The following is a 26,177-nucleotide window of genomic DNA, read 5'->3' as shown; positions in this document are numbered from 1 at the left end:
AGCTAACAAACATCACACCTCCCAGTTTAATTATTTTTTCCTCCTGCAGCAACTGCTGGTGTTGAGCGGCACTTACCCTTTAACCATTTCTTATGCAAACAAACTGCCTCCTGCTGAGGAAGGTAGCTTCACCTCATGGCGCAGTTAGTGAGAGGTGCCCAGCAAGGTGAGGATGCCCGTGCAGGATGCGACCCTCCTACCCCGGCCGGCAGGGCAGCGTAGTGGACTTCGGGCAGGCAGCGAGTGGCATTTCACAGCCACTCAGGATGGCATGTGCCAGTGGCCAGTCCCCTCTCTCAGCTCCCTGCCCCACTGCACGCAGAGTGTATTTGTTTTTAAAAGAGATGTTTGATTTTTTAATTTTTTTTCCCCTGCTCACCCCCTGTCCTGAGAGCCAATTATAACTCTTTTCTGATTTCCCATCTTTCTAATTAAATCCTTGGTGTATTAAATAAGAAACCTCAAGTGGACATGTTTAAATTCTGTTCCTGATTTTAAGCCAAGCAAGTATACACAAGAATTCACCTTAGAGCCATGATTTAAATGTCTAGCCTCAGAAAGATGAACTACTAACTTAATCTACCCTGGCCTCATTTAACAGAGTTAAGAGATCAGTCTTTGCAAGCCTAATTCTCAACTTTCTTTCATACAAAAAATTAATGTAGAGCAAAATGCACCTGTAGGTAAAATTAATCCTATGGAACATGCCCAGAGCAAGGCCCAGCAGAAGAGGATGTGATGATGAGCTGGTGCTGGCTTTCTGAGGAACGGGGCACGGGTCGGAATTAATTTCTCCCACTGTATTTTGCCATATGCAGCTATCGTTTCAGTGACTGCTCCATGCAAAACTGCATGCAGCACAACCCGTGGGTGTTTCTCTGACAGCGCAGGGACCCGTAGAGATGAAGAGGCTAATTAGGTCGCTGGTCATTGTCCCCGAGGGGCAGCACCCGGTGCCCTGCAAGGAGTGCAGGGAGTCCCACAGCAGCCAGGGCTGTCCTGTGCCTGGAGGTGCTGCTTGCAGCAGGACAGCCCTGCACGCCACATCCTGAATGTCATTTTACAGCATGGACTGAGGATGAACAGGGAAGGTTTCTTTGTTGAATTGCCACCTCCTTCCCCATTTGTCTCCAAGATCAAATGACCAAGTTTCACTCTGCTGAGCTGCGAACACCAGATGGGGTTGCACAGCCTGTTGGTAGCCACATAGTCATTTGTAAAAATAATGAGTCACAGGGGCACAGCTACTGAGGGTACAGGGAATGTAAATGCTCAGGAAGAGTTGAAAACACTTTCAAGTCATGCTGGAATTGGACTGGTGAGTGAAAATTGTACTCCAGATTTTATTCCTCGCTGCAGGTGTTAATGGTGAATAAAATCTAATTGGATTAAATGCTGCGTGGGTACACCACGTGCATATCAGAAAGGACAATAGCTTTTGTAAAATGGGATCAAACTTCTTTTACCTACATAACATGAATCAGTCTTCTCCATACCCCTTCTCCTTATATTCTACATTTTCTTTCAGAATTAATTTATTTTTGTTTGGCCAGAATTTTGCTCATGCCTAAAAAGCTAGATAATACAGAAAGTGTACTCCTAGCCTGTTGTGCTTGTGAAAAAGTAGCATTTTCTGGTGATACACTGCAACATGTCCATCTTGCTGATGGGAAGGTGGAAGCTGCTGTAACAGGGCAAGGATGGGAATGCCGTTGCAAGAGCCCTTCTCGCTGAGGAGTCTGGCAGGGGTGACATGCCAAGGAGCCCGGTGTGGAGCAGTGCTTGGCAATGTGCATTGTAATTACAGCCTTCGTTGCCAAATTCTCTGTCAACTCTTGCACTGTGTTAACGGTAGTCCTCAAGAGCGAGGCATCAGAGCAGACACCACATGCAATTAGCATGAGCTTTAGAAACCCATTCTATATGCGAAGCCAAGAATTTATTGTTAGTCTAATTAAAGTCCTAGCAGTCTTATCAAAGTAGTATTATTGGTCCCAATGATGCTAACACTTATAGGCAAATTATCCAAGTACTACAGCTCATTCTCAGTAATGATATGGTTCAAATTGTCATACACACCGTTCCCCTCTCTCTTTTCTCAGGTGTTGGGCTCACCCTTCCGTGCACCCCTGGATCCCAAGGTCGGCATCATAAATCTTCTTTAGGGAGACAGAGCAAGTGTGTGTGTTTCCAGGGCATGGGGGTTGTCAGTGGCAAGTCGTCTGTGTCCCGAGATCTCTAAAGGGAGGAGTATTATGTTGATGGTGGGAGCTTCTTCCTCCTCTGGGTTTTCTTTTGGTCGCTTTTATATGTTTGTTAATGCTGTCTGCGTATCTGCTGTATTTACTTGCCCATTCCTCATTCATTTACAGTTCCATCTTATATCCACATTTGTGGCATCTGGTACATATTATGTATTGCATACTTGTTCTTTGCTCGCCCTAAACCCAGTTTTACTCAGCTCCCAAGGCTGCAATCTCCTAGTGACCCACAGCTGACCATTGGTGAGTTGTGATTTTTAGCCCTAGCACCTCTGGTGCCATGCTGTGCTTGCAGTGTCAAGGCTTCTGCTGTCATCTTGTGATAGCACTTCTGGGGATCCTTGATACAACCCCGTTTGTTTTTTTCAGCAGCCTTTGAACTGTGATTCCTTGATAATCCAAGTAACATTTTATTACTGCAGCCTGATCACACCTATATCCTTGATCTAGGGTCGTTAGTAATCACTCTAAAAGACTAATAGAGTTCTTCCATTAGCAGACACACACACACAGAGTGCTCTGGTAGCGACTTAAATCATTTTCTTCAAGTTAAAACAGTACCACTGGTGCCTTATCAGAATTTCTTTACAACAACAGGGTCTTCCTGTGTCACGCCTCAGACATTAGGAGGGTCAGGACCAAGGAGGCAGATCTCAGCAAGCCCAAAGTGCATGCACTGTCTGCTCCCAGGTGCTGTCACGGTTTTAGCTCTGTTGCTATCAAAAGTTGAATTGCTACCTGCCCTCATGAACCAAAATCTGGGGGAAAAAAAAACCCTTCTCCTGTGCCTCGCCTGAATAACATGCGTGGGAAAACTCAGACTGCCTGTTTGGGAGTCGCTTTAAAACAGGGCCCTTCTGACTGATAGCCAGGATGTGAAAAGCACCAATGTTTGTGAGGTGCTTCTCAACAGAGGAACACACAAATGTCCCTAGACAGTCTGCTGAAGAGCTTTGAGTTAGTTGAATGCCGCATCTCCTTAAGGAAGAATTAAATTCTGCTAAATGCTGTTTTGCAACCATTCAAGCTTATAGTGACATTCAGAAGAACCCCAAAAGATACACCGCTGCGGAACAGCCACTGTATTTTGCATCCTTTGCAAGCGTGGGAAGACCTGTAATGTGGTAGCTACAGCCAAATGAGAAATCCTGCTCACAAACATGACAGTCTAGATGAGGCCAGCCATAAGAAAATGTGTTACTGGGAAATGGCATTAGAAAGAAAGCCTGGGGTAGAGCTAGCCAAGATCTCCCTGCTCTTGCTGGCAAGTGCTCAATTACTTGTGACAACCTGATTCTGTAACAGTGTCGAGCTTCTAGAAAATAACACCATGCAGTAACAAATTGTCCATTGTAGCTAATACTTACACTCAGTATCTCCTGGCACCTTTTACCCAAACATTTGCAAGGGCTTTGCAGACATCGATTACAATACTGTAGCACTTGGGAGCAAGAGTCACGACATGCCTCCAGCCACCTCTTTCTCCCATTTGAAATGTACCATGGAGCAGAAGGGGTTCTCTAGAGTTCTGCATTGCCATTTTAATGGTGGAGGAAAGCTTATAATGGAAAATTAATGCAGCTCCCCGTGATCTATTTGTGTTAGCAATCATCTGTCTTTCTTTAACTATAATGACACGTTTTAGGGAAGGAAGAACTATTCTGGCTCTTGGCACCTGTATGAAAAATTGTCAAACTTCAAATGTTGGATTTTTTTTTTTTTCCCCCCTCCTAGAGCAAAGAACACATTGAAGTTTTTGAAGTAGTATTACTTATGGTAATTTATAAGTGGCTATGAAGATAAATAATGGGTTTTACTTTCCAAGAACAGCTGAAAGTTCCTATTTTATATCACCTCTTTGACCTTGTAGAGAGCTGTACACATTCAGATTAGTTTGGAGTATTTGTACATAGGCATTAGAGACAGTAAGCAACCTCAAGTCATGACTGCCAGGTCTAACAAGAAATCATTTTCAGGACAAACTAACTCAAGACTTAAATTAACCTAACTGTTGTGGTTTTGTGGTTTTTAAAATAAACAGTCAGTGTCTTTTTAGTATCTGCTTATAAGTGTTGCCTGGACAGTTGCCAGGCTTCTTTTGCTGCAGGAATGAGAACAGCTCTGGCTAGTGTTAAGCTAGCTTCTCTCTCAGAAGCTTTTAAGCCATCGGCAAAAAATAGCCTTTAGTGTGGGGACCTACCATGTTTCAAATTACGGCCTTGGTCATGCAGGTGTGTATGTGGAGACGGATGCGCAAGACAAGAAAAAGAGGAATTCATGAAGTCATCCTCCTCTTTTTGGGCCAAAGCAAGTCTGGGATTTTCTTCCCCAGAGAACCAAAAGTCTAAATAGCAGAAGAAACGTACTACTGGTGCTTTTAATCATACTGATGCTGATGCTTAAACAGATACTTAAGTGTTTTGCTGGGTGAAGGTCTAGGAGCCAAATCTAACGCTTACTGACATCCATGACAAGGCTGTGGGGTTTTAACTGGGACCAGGAGAGAACCCAGGAGCAGCAAAAACACCCAGGCCCAGCTCTCGGTGCTCTTCACAGGGGAGTGGAGGGATGTATGCCTGCCCAGCACACTGCTTGTGTCTCTGCAGAAGCTGCGGAATGGATTTTGAGAAGAAAACCTGTCTGCTTCACCCTCCGCTGTGGAAACCTGCGGGTGCGTGGCCTCTTGGCCACAGTCTGCCCTGCAGGCAGAGCAGGTTTCTCGCTGCAGCCTGGAGGTGGACGTGCTGGAGCACACCTTCCCTCTGTTGCTGCCAGGTGGACCGCGCAGTGACTGGGATGCAGTACGGTGGGCACTGCAGCGCCTGGTCGGGCAGGGCAGCAGGACCTCTCCATCTGAAGTCCTTCCCATGGTCTGTCAGCTGCCAGCACAAAATCGTCCTTGATGATTGCAGTTCCAGCAGTAAGGCAGATACTAGAAAAATAAAATAACATTTCATAGCATCTTTTTTCATGGCATGACAGAAAGAAGCATTAGGTGTGCCTGTAGCCTTCAGGGAACTGGATTTTAAGCCTAAATTTTGTAATTTCAACCATGGAAGAAAGAGCTTCCCAGTTTTTGAAGCTGTGGCATCAGCTTGCTCACAACTGCCATTTAGCTCTGTTTGTAAAGCTGTGAGTCCCCACAGTTGCACTATAAGCCAGAAGGCTGTTTTTTTTTTTCCTTCGATGGAGCTTTCTCTGATGTAATTATATAGCCTGTTTTCTCTTTTGTGTTTCTTATCATAAATACATATTTGAGCACTGCCTTTGCTCCCAAGAGTCAGAGGGGAGTAATACTTTCTGCATATTAAATAATACAGTTAGCAAAATAATATTCATAGAATCATAGAATCATAAAGGTTGGAAAAGACCTCGAAGATCATCGAGTCCAACCATCAACCCAACACCACCATGCCCACTAAACCATGTCCCTAAGTGCCTCATCTACACGTCTTTTAAATACCTCCAGGGATGGGGACTCCACCACTTCCCTGGGCAGCCTGTTCCAATGTTTCACCACTCTTTCAGTAAAGAAATTTTTCCTCATGTCCAGTCTAAACCTCCCCTGGCACAACTTGAGGCCGTTTCCTCTCATCCTATCACTTGTTACTTGGGAGAAGAGACCGACACCCACCTCGCTACAACCTCCTTTCAGGGAGTTGTAGAGAGCGATGAGGTCTCCCCTCAGCCTCCTTTTCTCCAGGCTGAACAGTCCCAGTTCCCTCAGCCGCTCCTCACACGACTTGTTCTCCAGACCCTTCACCAGCCTCGTTGCCCTTCTCTGGACACGCTCCAGCACCTCGATGTCCTTCTTGTAGTGAGGGGCCCAAAACTGAACACAGTATTCAAGGTGCGGCCTCATCAGTGCCAAGTACAGGGGCACGATCACTTCCCTACTCCTGCTGGCCACACTATTTCTGATACAGGCCAGGATGCCATTGGCCTTCTTGGCCACCTGGGCACACTGCCGGCTCATGTTCAGCCGGCTGTCGACCAGCACCCCCAGGTCCTTTTCCACCAGGCAGCTTTCCAGCCACTCTTCCCCAAGCCTGTAGCGCTGCATGGGGTTGTTGTGGCCAAAGTGCAGGACCCGGCACTTGGCCTTGTTGAACCTCATACAGTTGGCCTGGGCCCATCGATCCAGCCTGTCCAGGTCCCTCTGCAGAGCCTTCCTACCCTCGAGCAGATCAACACTCCCACCCAACTTGGTGTCGTCTGCAAACTTACTGAGGGTGCACTTGATCCCCTCATCCAGATCATTGATAAAGATATTGAACAAGACCGGCCCCAGTACTGAGCCCTGGGGAACACCGCTCGTGACCGGCCGCCAACTGGATGTAACTCCATTCACCACAACTCTCTGGGCCCGGCCGTCCAGCCAGTTTTTGACCCAGCACGGAGTACACCTGTCTAAGCCGTGAGCCGCCAGCTTCTCTAGGAGAATGCTGTGGGAGAGGGTGTCAAAGGCCTTGCTGAAGTCCAGGTAGACCACATCCACAGCCTTTCCCTCATCCACTAGGCAGGTCACCTGGTCATAGAAGGAGATCAGGTTGGTCAAGCAGGACCTGCCTCTCATGAACCCGTGCTGGCTGGGCCTGATCCCCTGGTTGTCCCACACATGCCTTGTGACAGCCCTCAAGATGAACCACTCCATAATCTTCCCCGGCACCGAGGTCAGGCTGACAGGCCTGTAGTTCCCCGGATCCTCCTTCCGGCCCTTCTTGTAGATGGGCGTCACTTTGGCAAGCCTCCAGTCATCCGGGACCTCCCCCGTTAACCAGGACTGCTGATAGATGATGGAAAGTGGCTTGGCGAGCTCCTCCGCCAGCTCCCTCAGCACTCTCGGGTGGATCCCATCTGGCCCCATAGACTTGTGAGCGTCCAGGTGGCGTAGCAGGTCATTGACTGCTTCCTCCTGGATTATGGAGGGTTTATCCTGCTCGCCGTCCCTGTCTTCCAGCTCAGGGGGCTGAATACCCTGAGGATAACTGCTCTGCCTGTTAAAGACTGAGGCAAAGAAGGCATTAAGTACCTCAGCCTTTTCCTCATCCTCGGTGACAATGTTTCCCCCCGCATCCAATAAGGGATAGAGATTCTCCTTGGCTCTCTTTTTGTCATTAATATCTTTGTAAAAACATTTTTTGTTTTCTTTAACGACAGCGGCCAGATTGCGTTCTAGCTGGGCTTTTGCCTTTCTCATTTCTTCTCTGCACGACCTAACGGGATCCCTGTACTCTTCTTGGTCGCCTGCCCCTTCTTCCACAAGCGGTAAACTCTCCTTTTTCCCCTGAGTCCCAGCAAGAGCTCCCCGTTCAGCCAGGCCGGTCGTCTTCCCCGCCCGTTCTTCTTACGGCGTACAGGGACAGCCTGCTCCTGCGCCTTTAAGACTTCCTTCTTGAAGAACGTCCAGCCTTCCTGGACCCCTTTGCCCTTCAGGACTGTCTCCCAAGGGACTCTCTCAACCAGCATCCTGAACAGGCCAAAGTCTGCCCTCCAGAAGTCCATGGTTGCGGTTTTGCTGGCCCCCCTCCTTACTTCACCGAGAATGGAGAATTCTACCATTTCATGGTCACTAAGCCCAAGATGGCCTCCGACCACCACATCTCCCACCAGTCCTTCTCTGTTTGTAAGCAGCAGGTCGAGCGAGGCACCTCCCCTGGTAGGCTCACTTACCAGCTGTGTCAGGAAGTTGTCTTCCACACACTCCAGGAACCTCCTAGACTGCTTCCTCTCTGCCGTGTTGTATTTCCAGCAGACGTCCGGGAAGTTGAAGTCCCCCACGAGAACAAGGGCTAGCGATTGAGAGACTTCTGCCAGCCGCTTGTAGAACGCTTCATCCGCCTCTTCATCCTAGTTGGGTGGTCTATAACAGACTCCCAGCAGGATATCTGCCTCGTTGGCCTTCCCCCTCATCCTTACCCATAGACACTCAACTGTATCATCATCACAATCGTTGAGCTCTAGACAATCAAAACACTCCCTCACATACAGAGCCGAATATATTTTTATATATTCACGTATATGCTTTTAACTCTGCTAATGAAGCTATCATAATGTCAAATAAAATGTCACTGTGACCATGCCTAATTAGCATTACAAATTTGGTTGAAGAGTTAAATGGCCAGGTCTTTCAGGGTGTAAGTCAGTCCAGCTCCAGGCATTCGTGCTCAAAAGATTTACAAGGGCTAAGGATGGGTCTACACACTACTGAAATGCAGGCCTGAAAAATACTGCATTAATGAAATGCAAATCATGTTTCAGTTGTTGAATGAACCTGCTATCTCAGGTGTCTCGGGCAATGAAACTGTAAAACTGCTCTAGTTGGGATACAAAAAGCAAGTAAGTAGTTACAGTCTCTGCTGATGTATGGGAGCGAAACACATCAGACCATGTAGAGCTTAATATTCCATGAATGGCTTGGTCCAAAGCCCACTGAAAGTCAGTGGATAGACTGTTGTTATCTGATCTGAAGGTGATTAGTCAGAAATTAAGGATTCCAGGCCTGTTTTTTACCCAGTAAAAACTGAAGTCAGTTGATCATGGCTGGTTTATAAAACAGGAGCTAATGACATGCAATAAAAAATTAAGCTCTCATAGACACAAAATGTTTTTGCTAGTGACACTATGTAAATGCAAACACATTATTAAAAATAGATCACAACTGACATTATTCAAATGAGGTTTAATTCTCTGTATAATTTGAAGAAAAATTGATGCAAGTCATATCATCTTTAATGACAGCTTAAAGACAAATTTAAACAAAGCAATTGAATTTCCATATGAGCTTTAATTGACAGTTTAACTGAAATAGTCAAACTTTACTAATTTCCAAAGTGAGGTAATGGAGTTTGCCTAAGAACTTTAATAAGGATGGATGGGCACAGTTCAATACACTGATACTATCTCATAAATCTTCTGTTCCACGACAAGTACAAAGTTATACACATCTAAACTATCAATTTAAGTTGTCAAAAGCCTTTGCTATGAAATTATGCAGTCTCAGTGATTGCTACTGAATGACTGAAAAAACAATTTTTGAAGTTCCTCATTGAAAAGCAGTAATTGTTTATTTTAAAGAAAGACAAATCAATAAAAATATGTAAAAGCATTAAGAACACTATAGTATCAAAGGATGTATACTGACACGTGGCTTCTGTGTCATTTTTTTCAGGGCCTATATGTTCAACTGCATCCTACAAATAAACCTTTCAAAATAAAATTAAGAAGGTATTAAATCCAAACATCTCCAAACATCTCTACATCCTTTCCTAAAAGGATCTTCTTCTGCATATAAAACCAGTGAAGTCAACTAACCACTCACTAGATGAAGCCAAAGAGAGTTCTTGGTTGAACTGTGAAACACCGTGACCCATCAAGTATCCCCTTCCCTGAGACCCAGTACAAAGCAAACATTAATTCCTCCCCAGCGTCTACAGGGATGTTTGCATGGTGGGCTGAGGGTTAGCTGGAAGTTTAGCAGAAGACAAACACCTAGTGACTGAATTTTATGTATATTATTGTATCAGAAAAACTCTGAAAACAGGTTTGCAGTCCCGATACACTTAATGAAGAAAAGAGACTGTGTTTGCTACTTTTTCAGGGCTGAACATTTACCTTTCAAGCACATTAACAGGGAATTTAGCAAGTAATAAACCACAGTGGTGGTAAGTGCTCACATAGATGCACCTGTGGGCTTTTGAAAGTGACAGCTGAAGCACAGGTGGTTTCACACCAAGAAGCACTTTTAAACGCAGGCTCAGTCTAAGCCAGGTTATCCCAAATCCATCTCCATTCAGTGAAGGAGCGGTGTCTCAGTACAAGAACAGTCTGTTGGACCATATTACCACATCCAAGTATATTGCACATAGAACAGGGACCAATGCTAGAGCTCCTGAGGACTAAGCCTCTAGCTGCACTGCTGTAGGAGAGTCCAGCCCAGCACCTAAGAATACCAAGTCAGGTGGAAATTGCCTTCACCTGCACTGCCGAGTAAAATTATGTCCAGTTTTCTGGCCCTGAGGCAGAGTTTCACTTTCTCTGGACTATGTGTACTTGGTGCTGTGTTTGCTCTCGGCCCAGTGTAATGCCCAGTGACCCTAAGGTGTAATTTTTACCTTTTGTGTATCTTTACCAGTTCAAAGTGTTTTAATACTGGAAGAACTGTGCTGTAGACAAGCAGAAGCAGTCTTGCATATGTGAAATTATGCATATGCACTGGATTTAGCATGAGGACATAAAGATGTTCAAAGATCTAAACCTGCTGGGTAAGATGCAGAGCCAGTTCTAATGCAGTCTTATCCATACTGCCTACTGGGAGTGATCCTCAAAATGTGCTAGGACCCAAACTGCCAGTGTATGGTATGAGAAAGCTAATTGGCATGCGCCAAAACCAGACCAGGGACAAACTAAGCAGTACAAATAAATGCTCAAGTTTTGTTTCCTGGGGCTGTTTGATTCAACAGTATGGACACAGCTGTTATTGCTAATCTCTATCACTCATCAGTGCATGGTTGTTTTTCTGCATCCAATAGATTTTTTGTTATACCTGCACCTATACTGTAATAGCTATAGTACTATGCTTGGGATGTTATGCTACTGAATATACTGAAGACATTTGCTCTTCCTCATACAGGTATGGTCAGGTTGTGTGCTATCATTTATATATGCAAAATGTTCTATGTATACTGAATAATTCATTTCTTCTCCAACACTCAAATTAACTAAGCCAATAGGCTTGCAAAGTTGTGCTGATTGGAGGCAGATCATCGTGTAAAAAGTGTTCATACTTTTACTTGATCTTGGACAGAGAGAACACAAAGAAAATCCTTTCTAATCCCTTCTGTTTGCAGTGAGAGACAATCTAGAGTTAATTTACCTGATCATCTCATAACCTCAGGAAAAAAGTTTGTTGTGATTCAGCTTGCAGAGACTAATTTATTCAAATCAGCTTCCCAAACCCAGATATTATACACAATGCTTTTTTTTTCTGAACTAATCATGTATTTTAATTAGTAGGCAATGTTTTCCAGCATAGAACTTACAGAGTCTGCACAGCTTAGCTTGTTGTGCGTTCTGTAAGTTGTCCTTAATCAAAGAGTCAATCCTCTTGTGTCTTATTGGCAGTACATGATGTGCATTGATTGTGGACAGTGATCTATTTAATTAGCTTATTCATGTGTCTGTAAAAAAAGGCCACAGGTACAAAAACCAAGAGATAACAAAAAGAACTAAGAGCATCTTCAATTACAGTATTCTCTTTATCAAGCTCTGAATTTAAATGATCTGCTCTGGAAAACAGATGATGAGTTCATGTAAATGCAAATTAACACAATGAAAGCTTGCTGCTTATAAATGGTGTTTAGCTCTTCAGGTTTTTTTTCTCATTCCACCCCTTACATCTGTATTGGAGAGCCCAGGGTTTTATTTTAGTAAAACTAGTGCAAATTGAGCGATTATTGTATTATTCCAAATTCAGAATGACATTTCTAAGATCCATGCAAACTGGAGCCTATAATGAACAGTAAAATAGTATTAAAATCAAAATGACAGCATTTTATACCAACTTTAAACACAGTAAAGCTTTGATCCCTCATATATAATACATGTTAACTACTGAAAACATAAGAGAATGAAGAACAGACTTTAAGTGTTTAGTAACTCAATGGATAGAAAGATAAAATTCAGGTACCTGTGTAGGACATATAATTTGAGGGGGCATGAATACAGACAAACGTTGACATAAAGTCACAACAAAGATCTCACAAACCAAAAGATGCACTGAAACAGGCATCATAATTCACATTTTTTGAACAGTCTCATGGCTGGAATCAAATGCCAATGTAAAGTAAAATAACTTTTTTAGCTAAGCTACACTGAAGACTGTCAAGTTCTCAGCTGAAACCAAAAGTTGGAACAGTATATAATGTGCTAGCTGAAGGCCTGATAGAAACATTTTGGTAGAGCAGAGATTTATTTTGTAGCAAAATGCCAGAAGTTGCTTGGATTCTTTAATTATTTTCTTCCTTACTAAATTTGTAGATAAAATTTAACTTTATTTTTGGGACCAGGGAAGGGGGAGGAATAAAAGTAAGGGAAAAGTATTTATGGATCAAATAATAAGAAAGGAAGAAATATTTACCTTAAGAGAACAGACGAATAAGCCTCACATCCTTCCTCCTTTTCTGGAAAAGATAAATCCAAGGGCAACGGTGTTGGGAAATGTAATGGGTTAAGTTCTGTTATATCATCAATGATGGGGAAAAAATGTGTATGGAATGCTTATTTATTGAATATTTTCCAGCTCAGAAGTCACGGTCTGCATATCTTAGCCTCTTGTGTGTTCAATAACTTGTCCTTTACCAAAGAATCAATCTTCTTGTGTTTTATTGGCAGTACATGATGTGCATTGATTGTAGACTGTGATCCGTTTAATTAGGCTACTCGTGTGTCTGTGTAAAAAAAGCCCCAACTACCAAAAAAAAGAGATAATAAAAAGAACTGAGGGGTCTTCTTTATTTGTCTTAATTGTTTACCAAGGAACTTGTCAGCATCCATTGAATTTGAACATTAACACCAGGGTTGAACCTTAACAGTAAGGTTCTCATACCACTGTTAGGAGAGCAGGGAGATCTTTGCTTGAGAACGCCAAGAAATCCAAAAGTACAAATGGATTGAAAGAAATACAAATTCTTGGAAACAGACTCATTAGTGACTACTGAAGTTGACTCAAACTCTAGCCGAGGAAGCCTGTGAATCACAGTCCATTTAAGCTGGGTGAGTATAAGTTTCTCTGTTTCTCACACAGTTCTCTTGGTTGACAGGTGATTACTTTGAACTAAATGAGTGAATAAAAATTAAGCAAATTCATTAACTTTGGGTCCAGCATATTTCTGATCAGTTGTCTTCCATATTTTTAACTACAGAATCCCCTTCACCTGCAGATGAGTTTAGAAAACTCACTGAGTTCTGATGCTAACGTCACTTTCTCGATCCTTGCGATGAACAACTGGTTTAATTTCAGCCTGATGCTATGCCAGGAGGAGTGGAACATCACAGATTTTCTCTTCCTCACACAACAGAGCTCCAAGTTCCATCTGGGATTCATTATAAACATCACAGCAAACCTCACTTCAGCCAGTGACCTTCTGAACTACTTACAGTTTTACCTGGAGAACATCAAAGACACAACGTCAACCATGGTGATGTTTGGATGTGACATGGAAAAAACACGGAGGATTTTTGAAATAACCACCCGGTTTGGTGTGATGCCTCCAGAACTTCACTGGATTATTGGGGATTCACAGAACGTGGAAGAACTGCGGACAGAAGGTTTGCCACTCGGTCTCATCGCTCATGGCAAGACAACACAGGCAGTCTTTGAGCATTACGTACAGGATGCAATGGAGCTGGTAGCAAGAGCTGTGGCAGCAGCCACCATGATTCAACCTGAACTAGCTCTTATTCCAAGTACAACGAATTGCATGGACACAGATGAAAGGAATATCACTTCAGGGCAGTATTTGTCAAAGTAAGTTTTTCCTTTTTTTCTTTTTTGTAGCTAATATTCGTGGTATACAAGAAAAATAATTTTCCTCCCCCTCCCCACCCTTCTCAGTAGCTTAGCTACCATGCTGTTAACCCTCCCTCATACACATATTTGTTTCAGTATTTCCTCCTGCTTCATTACTTCTGGGCAAATAATGAAACTTAAACTTAGCCACGGAGGGAGATTAAGCCAGTGGTGGAAGAAGACACTGTTCTGCAGAAGCAGAGATCACATAGTAAACATAGGCTAGGTTACAGACTATGGTCTGAAAGTGTCTTGTATTTATGTTTATGCATATGAGGGAAAAGTCAGGGCTAGTGTCAAATGCTCTGAGGTTTTCAGATACCTGAGAGAATATAAAAAGCAATCAGACAGTATAAAAGCAGATGTGTAGCCCTTGCTAGTATGCTTCCATGGAAAAAAAACAAAAAAGATGCACCTTGACCACCTCAGAGGCCACTGCTGCTGGTGAGAGCACTGAAAACTACCAAGTGCTCTCTCTCTTGCTTGGTGCAGGAGGCTTCTCTTTCAGCTTCTGCTAAAACTATTCCTGTAGACCACTGCACGTCACTATACTGAAGTTATTCCCAAAACCACTTGGGGATTCATGTCTAGAAATATTCTGCTTTTTAACATATGAGAGGAAAAATTGCATGGTTCTTTTTGAAAACAAACAAAAAGGTCCTTTCTAAATATGTGAATTCATCAGCGGGTTTACATCCAGTGACTGTTGCATGTTTTCCCCCATTACACCTGGTTTTCAGCCTACAGATTTTGTTGGATGGAGTTAGGATAAAAGTTCTTGAAGCTTTTTGTATGTTTGCAACTTTTTTTGAAATGATATCTGAGATGTGTCTTCACAATAATGTGGTAACAGCACCGCTCAAAACACAACCATTTGAGACCCTAACAGTTCCTTAGTCAGCACTCATCCATAACTCAGGGGTCAAAACCCCCTTGTTTCCAAAGAGTGAAACAAGGCTTGGGAATAAATGCTGCACTGGCTTGCAATATCCCCACTGACTTGTGATGTTAATTTTGTCTCGTTATTCTGGTATTTTAACTATCATCTTTTAAGATCATACTTAAGTCCCTGAAAAGTAAAACTCAGCGAGAGGCTTCTTAAAGTAACAAATGTTTGAGGACAGTAGTTTTACGAACAGACTTTTTGAGGGTTAAGGAAGGGACAAAGAAAAAGGAAAGCAAAATTAAAGCTCTTAAAAGTATCCTGCAAAGTATTTCTTCATCACTGCTTTGTACAGAAAACTATTAGCTCTCTCATGAGCAGTGACTGCTCTAACTTTTGTTATATTTTGGGAGACAATATGCAATTTCACATCTATGAAATTTCTTGTCCCTTCATCTCAGTAAGGATATTGTGGAAAAGAAAAAAGGATCATATGCTTAGCCTTTTTTTCCCTAGGCATCTGCCTGTGGACCTTATTAAAGACAAAATAACAGGTTAGATAAACCCTTGTCCCGAATCACTGCAGCTGTTTTTATAGTGTATAGGTCAGACAGATACCTGATGGCCAGTACTGATGTATTTGAGTTAGCAGCATAACTATTAACTCTGAGTGGTACCAATAATTTCTCAGGCATGAAGCACCGATGAGTGGCTTAACTGTGACCAACCTTGTCCATTGTACGAGTGCTTTTAGGCAAGTGGTACACTTCCAAAAATGAAACTTTTATCTGATGCTTAATTGAGTGTTTACTAATGTGGGCATTTTCCTGTCTGAATGAACCCATCTGTCTTGATACGTAGCTTTGGAGCTGCGGTGGGCGGGGATGGAGAAGGCACAGTGGCACAGAGCTTCGACTGCCTTAACTGCAGCGTGTAGTTAAACAGCAGTCCCACAAGCTGCCACAGCTGACACCTGAGCTTTCATTGCCAACACTGCGCTTACACATTGGCTGTGCAGGCATTTAAATGACATCCAAGAGCAGAATAACAACTGTGAACAAGACCAAGATCTGGTCCATGGCAAAGCGTGCTTTTATCTGTATGGATATGGATATTAATATGGATATAGATGTACAAACCCCTGAATATTATACAGTTGTAAGTCACCATCCTTCATTCCTCCTACAATGGGATCGATTCCTCGATCTATTCCTGCCTGATCATGGGAGCATCCTTGTTGACAGAACAAGGCATTAAAATTTCAAAGCCTCATCTTGTCTTACAGCTTTAATTAGTCTTACAGCTTTAACTCTGCTTCTTGGGTAATTTCAGCAGCCTGCTATTTGCTTGCCCATTCTCGTTCTTGCCTCCCGTAAACTTTCCAAGAAAGATGTGGAATGACCAAGCCATCAAGCTTGAAAGAAAATGAAATAATTTCATTAAATCATTCTTAAAGGTACTACAAAGATATCGCTGCTGGAGTATGGTGGTACTGCTAAAGCTCTAATGAGCAGTTCTTACAACAAAGCACATGAAAAACAAATAAAGCTGAAATGAGCAAATGACACACTTTGGACTCATTGGTCAAACTGAAGTGACGCTAGTAAAGCTTTGATACAGCTATCACAGGCTATCGGTGTGATCATCAGCTCACACATACTGACATAGCATAGCATCAAGGAAATTCATTCAGCTGTCAGACTTGAGGATCTGGCCCTTCACATTCTGAAATTTGTACATATCGTCTTTCCATACAAATCTGTCAGTAGCCCTGCTGAAAAGATATTGCTCAGATACTGCCAATGTGTCTATGCAATACTCAGCAATTGTAATTCCCAAAGACTCACACTAGAGATTGCTGGCTTAAATAATGTATTCAGATGTTCTTATCTATTTCCTAAAGTTATTGAGTAAGGGAGTTTTTACGTGAAGTCCCTGGCATGAGTTTCACCAGGGCTGCATACAGCGTATGCAAATGATTAGCAGCCATAGCCACTCACGTATAAAACAAAGTGTTGTTAAAATGTATCTCCCACATGGTTCCCCTCATTTATTTTGATTAATGTCCTGTCACTACCAAAAATATAGAATATGCAAATCAGCTGCAAAAGTAAGCCACTAACTCGATAAGGTAGTGAGGTCATACATTTAAATGCTACTAAATCTCTCAGGTAACAGCTTCTAACACAATTCAAGCACAGGACAGGTACAGAGGGCTCGATTCACCCTCATGGGCACACTTATTTCTACAGTGAAAGTCAGAGAACACAGTGCATAAATTCCACTGTTCTCATTCTACCTGCAGAAAATAAATCTAATGCATTATTCCGTAGCTTCATCTACTCCCAAAGTACCTGATCTGCAGCGTTCTGATATACAAGTTGTGCTGTAGTAGCAATGTGGAGCCAAATTCATCAGAACTTTTCTAGCGTATTCTATCTGAGGACTTGTCTCCCTCAATTTTGGCATTTTGTGAACTGTTAACACTGTTTTCCACACTTAAACAATTTTTTCAAAATTTTACATACAAACCTATCTACACATGCAATAGTTTTACTGTTATTGCCATAGTGATGGCTTCAGCGTATAAGCCCAGCAAGGCTTGTAAGGAAGAAGTTGCACAATCCTTTACAAAGACTGAGAAGGAAAGATTAAAAACCAGCTAAGTTTATGGGCACACAAACCTTTCTTTAGTGCTTAAGATTGCCTGCCCCGATAAACTTTGTCTTGATAGTAGAGTTTACATGCACAAACATGCAAGTACACCATCAAACATGGAACACAGGGTAGGAGGAAAGGACTAATCAAATAGCGGCAGACACCACTGATTAATAAAGTTACAGTATCATTTAGCTAACACTAGACTAAGTGGTAAAGGATTTTAAAAATGAGAACCACATTTATATGTCTGTCCCATTTATAAACACCTATGTGCATTTTTAGGCATAATTTTCAGGCCCAAGTTAACACATGTACAGGTCAATTGCTTTTGACAGTATTGGCTGTATCATCTTTCTCCAAACTCAACCTACTCAAAACAGACTGCATAAGAAGAACTTTGAAGCCATCTCAGAGAAGGCTGTCAGACACGCAACCACACTCAAAACTATATTATTTAGTTTTGTAAATTTACCCTTTGCTGGGAACAAAAATTTACCCTTTGCTGATATGATCTTGAGACATACTCAGCCCAGAGTTTTAACTGCTGAAACTCCATCAAAAATCATAAAAAGTCATCAAAACAAAGGGTAGAGACCGGGCAGAAGTAAGCATGCACGCACACTTGCTGTGGACTTATCCTTTTCAAATCAATTTAAGGTTATTTTTTATCTGCTCTAACTATTGATAAACAATTAACGCTACTTAAAGTTTATGTCCTGTTTATTGAGGCTGGAATGACAGCTATAGCCTTTATACTTCTTTCAAGACTTGCTTTCATCCAATTCCCAGAACTAATGTGAGGTGTTAGATTCTACTATGACAACTAAATAGTCTGTCTTCTGAATGCCTCTTACTGAAAAAATATGTACCTGACTTAGCTTACATCATATTAACAGCAATCTAACTCAGTTGTTTTTAGTGGAATCACCATACTAAGACTTATACAGTCTTAATAGGGTCCCTCCACAGCCCCTGCAAAATGCATAGCAGCTTTCTTATTAATGGAGTGCAGTTCAGCTGGTCATGGTCTTTACACTAAAAAGGATTTTCTCCTTATAACACATTTCCTGCTCAGTTCCCTGCTCCTTTGTCCATGTCATTTTAGCCTTTTTGATAATGAGTTACCAGAAGCTGAATTCAACATACAGGGAGGACAACTACTAGCAAATGTTGCCACACAATACAAAGGAAATACTTAACTTTATTGTGAATATCTGGAAGAGTAAAAGCCCAGAAATCTCAATGCAAAATGTGCAGTGCAAAACTGGCGCACTTCATGCTATCTGCTACAATGTCAAAATTGCACTTTTAAGAACATTACTTTTGCAGATATTTTAAGAACTTCTTTTTTTTTTTTTGTAAGAATTAAAACTGACTGTCCTAGGGCAACCATCTTTCACTGAGTCCCTTTCTTCATTCTGAAGTGGCTAACAGTGATTTACCAAGGCCGAATTTGCTTTTTCAAATACAGATTGGTTCACTTCAGAGTGCTTGAAAGCTGTTGACAGCACTTCAGTAGCCTCTCTTATGTAAGCTAGATCTTACTGAGATTATAGGATTTTTCTTGGAAGGACATTTCATACATAATTTCCACTCTTCCATTTTCATACATATTTTTATCTAGGAAACTGACTATGGATCTGGTGAGTTCAGCTTAGAACTAACCTATGTTTCATTAATTTATGAGGCAAAGGTAACTGAAAAAAATGGTGTTCTCTCACTCATTTTTTCTAGTAAGTAAAAAGAATATCTTTCCCGAAGAGTTTTCATTTATATTAGATAATATGTGTAGGAGAGCATTCCCAAGTACTTCAGTCATAAATTAAGTAAGTGGCTTGTTCATCGTGCCATAGGAAAGCTATTAATGGTCCAGGTGTTCAGCAGCATCCCCAATCTATTCTCTTAAACATAAATTCATGGTCTCTGCATATGCTTTAGCACGATGACTTCAGTTGTCTGCTTCTGATTACTCTGCTTTCTCCCTCCAACAGGTTTTTAGCCAACACAACTTTTGACGGTCTCAGTGGCCGCATTAAGGTGAAAGGCTCCTCCATTGTCAGCTCAGAAAACAACTTCTTCATTTGGAATCTACAGCATGACCCTGTTGGGAACCCAATGTGGACGCGTCTGGGGAGCTGGCAAGAAGGAAAGATAATCATGGACTATGGGATATGGCCAGAACAGGCCCAGAGACATAAAAATCACATGCAACACCCCACCCGGCTGCACCTCAGAGTGGTAACTCTCATTGAGCATCCATTTGTCTTTACAAGAGATGTAGATGATGAAGGTCTTTGCCCAGCAGGACAGCTGTGCCTGGATCCTTTGACCAATGATTCAGCTGTGCTGGATAACCTATTTGAAACCCTTCAAGGAGGGAATGACACCGTTCCCATTGAGCTGAAGAAGTGCTGCTATGGCTACTGCATTGACCTGCTGGAGAAGCTAGCTGAGGATATGAATTTTGATTTTGACTTGTACATTGTTGGTGATGGAAAATATGGAGCCTGGAAGAACGGCCACTGGACAGGGCTGGTGGGAGACCTTCTTGCTGGCACAGCTCACATGGCAGTGACGTCATTTAGCATTAACACCGCCCGCAGCCAAGTGATTGATTTCACCAGCCCTTTCTTTTCAACCAGCTTGGGCATCTTGGTGAGGACCAGAGACACAGCAGCTCCTATTGGAGCCTTTATGTGGCCACTTCACTGGACTATGTGGCTGGGGATATTTGTTGCTCTCCACATCACAGCTATATTCCTCACCTTATATGAGTGGAAAAGTCCTTTTGGGATGACCCCCAAGGGAAGGAATAGGAACAAAGTCTTCTCTTTCTCCTCTGCCCTGAACGTCTGCTATGCGATCTTGTTTGGAAGAACAGCTGCCATCAAAACTCCCAAGTGCTGGACTGGAAGGTTTTTAATGAATCTCTGGGCTATTTTCTGTCTGTTTTGTTTGTCCACATACACAGCCAACCTAGCAGCTGTCATGGTAGGAGAGAAGATCTATGAAGAGCTTTCTGGAATACATGACCCAAAGGTAAAGCATGTCTGATGTTATTAACTCAGACTTTTCTTCTTCCCAGTCAAAATTCACTGCTGCATAATTTATGGTTTCTAATAAAACCAGAAAGCAATCTGTGTGCAAAACAGCAGTTGCACTACAATTAGTTACCATGTGATGGCACTTCAGTAGGGAAGTTCAGTGAGAGAGAATCTTTAAACATCCATACAAGTGTAGGGCGGGATTTCAAAGATTGAGGGTGAGGAGGAAGGTGAAGGATTTTGGTGTTGCCCACTGCAGAGAAGAGAAGTGGCATCTACATGCAGATTAAGGGTTATGTTTCAGTTCTGAAGTCCCTTTGGCTGTAGTTGTTTTGATCAATTGGATGATTTGGGTCATCCTGAGATTGACTCAAACAAAACAACCACACAGCACAAAGACAAAACCACTGATGTTCTAGGTAGGATTTTGCAAGTATTTCACAGGCCGTAACAGTGCTAACAAAAGCGTTACTAGCAAAATTGCCCATGAATGCTAAATCAAATGGAGCAGAACTGAAATATTTTGAAAAATCCTACCCTCTACATCAAAACAGTGGAATTCACTTTACAAGTAGTCAGACATTTGATTTGCACCGTTTCTGCTGGGGAACTGTCATGGGAGGAGATGAATTATGTTGTAGACAACCCATCTCCAAATAGCTCAGACTTTCTAGTACTTTTTGGTAAGGCAAGGAAAAATGTAGAAGCAGGACTGCCTCCACCCACTCTCTCCCCTACTCCCAAGGGGGGATGAAGGGATCTTCAGTTGGAATTTAAGTCCAGTCATTTTATAAGACTATTCTGATTTTGTTTGCCACTAAGTAATGATCATGAAAACATGTGTACAGAATGGTTTGTAAAGAGAATACATGGCTGCAGGTGATACAAGAGCAGGCATCCTCTTCACCTGACAGTCACTCTAGGGGACAGGGTGGCAACAGCAAATTTCCCTTGTTTGGCACTTTCTCCAGTGAAGGTGTGATTGTATTGTCCACACTTTTATACGCGTGACCTAACTGCTGGTACATAGCTTTGAAACCATCCACCATTAATTTGTCTCAGGTGACTGAATTGATACAATATTGTGCCACTGGAAAAAGTCATTTTAAGAACTCAAGAACTGAACATTTATTTTGCCTTCGTATGAAGGCAACTAATGACCATACAGTTTTGACTTTGTGACTACGACTTCTGACTCACTTCCTCCAACATTGTCTAGATTGTTTCTACCAAAAATATTTTAGACAAAGAACAATACTTTTTATGGTTGGCCTGAGGCACTCTAAAATTGATTTATGACTTAAAGCAAATTGCTACTAAGAATCTGCCCTTCCCCTCCCAGAAAAAAATATCATAAATACTGCATCAATAACTTCACTGATTTAAGCTGCAGAAGTCCAGGAATCATGTATTTGTTTTATTCAAAGCATTTTGAATAAGCAAATGAGAGCTTTTGGCTGAATTTCCCCAGCTCCAGGCATATCTCTGTTACAGTCATTGTTGTGTGAGCCATAATATTGGCTTGAAAACGAGGTTAGTCCTCTACTCTTTGCATGGGCATCACCTAATCCATCAAATCGCACCAGATTACATCCTATTGTTCTGCATCATTATTGTGACCATACATGGAGTTCCTAAGACAGGTATTGAGAAATTTCTGCAATTGCAAGAAAATGAAATTATTCTAAAGCTGCACTGTAGAGCTTGGCTGTTGAGTTACAAAATTGAGCACAGAGTACTGAAGCATATCAGGCGCTGCAAACACAGGTCTTAGTCCTTAACAGAAACACTGATGACTCATGGTTAGTAACCTCAGTGATCCCATTAAATTGGTGGCATTACTGGCCCTTCCTAGACAGGCACCTCTCTGCTTCATGGACTAGATCTAAGCTTCTGAGTAGTTACCAGTTTCCAATGTGGAAAGAATAAGACAAGGTAGATTTTATGGAAGAGGATTGTCTGCCATTACATGAACTACAAAATAGTTTCATATATTTCATTCATGCATTTGCCTCCGAAGTCTTAGTCTGTAAGAGTAGTTATAATAGAAAATATACTGGTTTAACCTTTTCTCACACAGAGAAGCATATCAGGCGCTGCAAACACAGGTCTTAGTCCTTAACAGAAACACTGAAGCTTAGGTTTAGGAAATGTTTGGGGCACAACAGTTGCAGAGGTACATGTACAGGTTTAGGAAATGTCTGGGGCACAACAGTTGCAGAGGTACATGTACCGCTTTTTAGTTAGTTACTTAAAGCATTTTTACATGATTTAAAGATTTTGTGGGTTTTTTTCCGGGTCTGCTTACCTTTCTTTTCAGTGGTGGAGACTCATTTCAAAAAGGCGGCAGCAGGATGCAGAAATCTTTCTAATTTTAACATACTTTTAAACATTCTCCTGCTGCTCTCAGGATACATATGCCCTTGTACTGTGCTTTTGAAATGTATTTAAAAAACAAAGCCCAAAATAGAGGAGCAACCTTTTTGAGGTGATGTAAGACATACAATTTCTTCAGGCTGGCAGCCACAAACAGCAAATCCCATCTGAGATTGCTAACAGTCAGGAAGGAAGGCAAGTTGGGAAAAATTAAAAGGTTTTTTCCAAGATTAGAAACCTGGTATCTAAAGTCAGTATTGCTAGGAATATCTATGCTCTCTCTTCTGGTTACAAAAAAGATACAGTTAGATATAGCCTGAATAAATAGTATCTGCCTTTCTAGAAAAATTCATGTTACAACAGTGATGTTTAATTGACCAAGCAGTACGGTGTTTTAGCAGTTGCTCATTGCAGCTCAGCAAAGGAAACATGGTCCTCCTGTGTTGCTGAAGTCTCGAAGGTACAACATTTTCATCAGAAATCAAAAGAAAACGAGTTGCCGTGCGACCACTAATCACAAGCTAAAGTGGAATACAGAATCAGAGATACCTCAGTTGGACCTTTAAATGCACTAACGATGTAGAAGTAAGGAAATATAGAAATATCATCATGCTGCTGAAAGGAGGAGTGGCCAGTGAGGCAAGACAAACCACAGTAGTAGGCAAGCAATGGGAGCCCGGAGAATTAACTTCCTGAAATACGTCTTGAATTTTGGAAACTTAGTATGTATTTTCCATGTAAGAATCTTGACAACGGTGGGTCACTAAAGCCAAACATCTGAAGTGTCCATCAGAGCTGGCTACTCCCCTTACTATGTCACATTTCAGGTGACTTTTTACGGTAGGAGCTACAACGTAGCCAGTAAGTTGCAGAAATATTAAAGCAATGTCCTGCCACCTTAAAATCTTACTCTTCTAAGAGAATGGGCGATTTTGGCCACAGCTGCCCTCTCTTCCTCATTTTCTAATCTTACACATATTAGACCATTATCTCTTGCCAGTGGAAACTGGCAAACACAGCTTCTGGGGAAGAAACTCACTTGAACATGTTCAGTTTGCTGTTTAAGCACAAAAGGGTAGCTATAGGATGAATGTACCATTTACCCGGATGAAAGTTGCAGCTGTGTCCTGATTCCCTCTTAGGAAGCTCTCTACAGTACATGGCAAAGAAGTTTAAAAGCTTGTTTGCAGATAGAGGAGATAGAGGAAAAACATTGTATTTGGATCATTTTATACTGCTTTTATCCCTTCTCTCATCTGAATCCCAGAGGCTTATTTCAGTTTTTCTCCTAGTGTCACATCTTTGGATGCACAAAAAATTACAACATTCTTCTTTGTCAGAGTGCTTGGCAGACCAGGCACGCCGTTGTATGAGTTGACTTCTTCACAAGGTCAGTTATTCAGCCTACAGGCATGCAAACCAGCAGCCTGCCTTTGAGCTGGTCTGATCATTTGTCCTACCTACCTGTAATGGCCTGGAGATGGCTGGCTTGATTCCTGACATCTCCCAAACCTGCTTATCACCTTGTTTATTGTATAGCTCCTTAGCCCCTTGGTGATGACATTATACTCAGTTACAGTTGGAAAAGCCACCACCCAAAGTTTTTATCCTTGGCTGTGACCAATGCACATTTTCACAGTGGCAAGACTAACTTGCAATAGGTAACTCCTTAAAACAGAGCTAGAAGAACATGTAGGTATGCAGATGGGGACAGGTAAGCCTAGGACAGCTGGCCGCTGTCATCTTTTTCCTGACTGACAGGAGGTGATTACATTACAGATCTACAGCAGCAAGCTGAGTACGCTGTAATTGAGTACTGCCTCAACCTGAGACACAGGCTGAGCAGAGAAGGGGCACATTGATAACGAAGGGGCTCTGGGTACAAAAAAAGAGAATTTGCTACCATTCTGCTTCAGAAGCATGTATCTTTATGGCTGTTGTCTCCTTTAGTCAGTCTCGTGACAAATCCTGATATTTTGTGTTTCAGTTTCCAGTATGGTTTCCATAAAGCAGTACTATCTGCATGTGAGTAATCTAGGTCTCAGTGCCACAGACAGGGAAAAGAAATTAGCTGTAAGTACATAGCAGTGTCAGTGCCTTCCTTTGCACAGCAAGCCTGCAACTGAGGCCCGGATCCAGCAAAACTCTTCATTATCAAATGCAAAAATAGGGTCTTGTATTACAGGATCTCCCCAGGGAGTGGGTTTTTTTAGTGGCAAGGGGACTTGAAGCAGGGACTTTGCTTTCAGGCTTCTAATGCAAGAGTACATGTTGGAGATGCACCATAAAGTCAGGAACGTGTTGCGTAGTTCAGATTATCTGAGGCAAAATAATTGTGGAAGCCCAGAGGACAGAAGAAACATTTCAAACATGCCAACAAGAAAGCATACAACAGCAGAAGGTGAGGAGCTGGACAGATTTTCTGTCCAGCACCTGGCCTTTCTTTCTGCTAAAAGTGTCATTCTTTCAACAATATAATGAGCCTTTCAGGTGCTATCCGACCATTGTCACTTCTGTGACAGCTGTCAGCTTTTCTTTGCCATCTTTAGGATACACTATGCCTGTTCATTTATTATGGTTATATTTTTACTTCTCTGGATCACTTTACCTTCAAAACACCCTTTGTCAATGGCAAAGTTCCTTTCCACATTGTATTTTGACAGAGAATATCAAACCTATTGAGATTCATTTAACAAAAAGGGCTACACCTGTGAATCCCACCATCAGCAATTTTGTTGTGTTATCTCACCTAACTTTACATGTCTGCAGTGGAGACATTACGTATGATTTACTCAGTCTAATATGTTTTTACAGTTAGTTGGGAGAGGTAGGCACATTGGGCTGCTGTTGAAGACACTTACTTCAGGACAAGATCACCCAAAGCATTCCCTGAAAGCACCTACTTCTCTCCATCATGCATGATGGTGTACTAGCATGGCCAGCGCTCATGTCTCACAAACACTGCAGATGCCCCAAGGAATACACTGCAGAGACCTACAATCACTCTGACAAGCCCCATTGAGCAAGTCCTTTCAACAGCCTTGGTGTGCTTCGGGATTAGTCCTCAGAAATCTCTCCTTGTCTTCCAATCCATTTTCTGAACACTTGCTCTTACAAGCTGCCCATCTCTTTATTACAAAACTAAGCACTTTGACTAATCCAGTCAAAGTATTTCTGAGATTTTGTTACTCAGGAATTCAATATGTACAATCACCCAGATTTTTGTTTCTAGATTTAAAATATAAAATGTGAGGGTGCAAGCTCTCATTTCTGATCTATGAAAATCTCAGTTAATTTAGAGGCCTTATGGCTATTGTTATATCAGTTAAAAACTCCCTGTTACATGTATTAAAACAGTCCAGAAATACCAACTGGCAAGTAAC

At 42.1% G+C, this 26,177-nt stretch overlaps 1 protein-coding gene across 1 annotated transcript in view; it reads left to right on the top strand.

Moving 5' to 3' along the window:
• Positions 1 to 26,177, top strand: part of GRIN3A (glutamate ionotropic receptor NMDA type subunit 3A) — an 83,263-nt gene that overhangs the window by 19,039 nt on the left and 38,047 nt on the right. Inside the window, exons 2-3 of the mRNA XM_076362576.1 lie at positions 13,184 to 13,788; positions 19,366 to 20,413. Of these exons, the coding sequence (XP_076218691.1) occupies positions 13,184 to 13,788; positions 19,366 to 20,413 (1,653 nt within the window). The remainder of the gene's footprint in view (positions 1 to 13,183; positions 13,789 to 19,365; positions 20,414 to 26,177) is intronic.

This window comes from Aptenodytes patagonicus, chromosome Z (genome assembly GCF_965638725.1).
Source record: "Aptenodytes patagonicus chromosome Z, bAptPat1.pri.cur, whole genome shotgun sequence".
In the NCBI taxonomy this organism is placed as follows: domain Eukaryota; kingdom Metazoa; phylum Chordata; class Aves; order Sphenisciformes; family Spheniscidae; genus Aptenodytes; species Aptenodytes patagonicus.
The sequence above is the reverse complement of the archived record's forward strand: the minus strand, read 5'-3'. Positions and strand labels throughout refer to the sequence as shown.